A 613-nucleotide genomic window follows, 5' to 3' on the forward strand; every position below is an offset into this window, starting at 1 on the left:
CGACACGCAAAACCTCGGCCACCCCATAAAACATATTGACAGCCAGCCCCCGTGTGCCTCTTACTTGCGGCCTCTTGCCGGTTTGTTCGCATCGCAGCCTTGACACTGAGTCACACATACGATGCTGCTCCCCGACTTCACCGTGGCAAGGACACTGGCTTCTCCAAATTTTTACCCGGTGCTGAATCCCTGCGAATCGTTGTCCGCGGGGAGCTCTATCCTCTTTCGATTGGTGTTGCTTGCGCAGGCTGCTTGTACTATTGGGACACCGCTGCGTCCTTTACAGTCTCGGCTGTAGCAAGTAAGTCCTTGTCCTAGGTATGTAACGCCCGCCAGGGATTTCAGATGCCGTGGTTTCCATCCCCACACCCGGAAGTGTAGCTCAGCCTACTCTACAAGCCGCCCGTTTCAGTTACACGGCTAGCTCAGTAAATACAAGCCAGTATGCGATCTGGTTGTCCACCGCTGCAGTGGTTATTGTCTTGGTCATAACAATTAGCATCATGCTGCGGAGGCCAAGAGCATGGGGAATCAAGCCCCGCCAGCCGGCAGAGGGCGCAAGCCGGAATTCCCTGACAGACTGTCCAAGCGCAGCGGATGCCCCTGCACAAGG

General features: G+C 55.8%; 1 protein-coding gene across 1 annotated transcript in view; it reads left to right on the plus strand.

Moving 5' to 3' along the window:
- The window catches only part of CSUI_008325 (uncharacterized protein), a gene marked incomplete at both ends in the record, with an annotated part of 6,416 nt that extends 6,116 nt beyond the window's left edge, over positions 1–300 (plus strand). Inside the window, one exon of the mRNA XM_068068459.1 lies at positions 248–300. Coding sequence (XP_067919565.1) covers positions 248–300 — 53 coding nt within the window. The remainder of the gene's footprint in view (positions 1–247) is intronic.
- Positions 301–613: the final 313 nt, after the last annotated feature.

This window comes from Cystoisospora suis (assembly GCF_002600585.1).
Source record: "Cystoisospora suis strain Wien I chromosome Unknown contig_4637, whole genome shotgun sequence".
In the NCBI taxonomy this organism is placed as follows: domain Eukaryota; phylum Apicomplexa; class Conoidasida; order Eucoccidiorida; family Sarcocystidae; genus Cystoisospora; species Cystoisospora suis.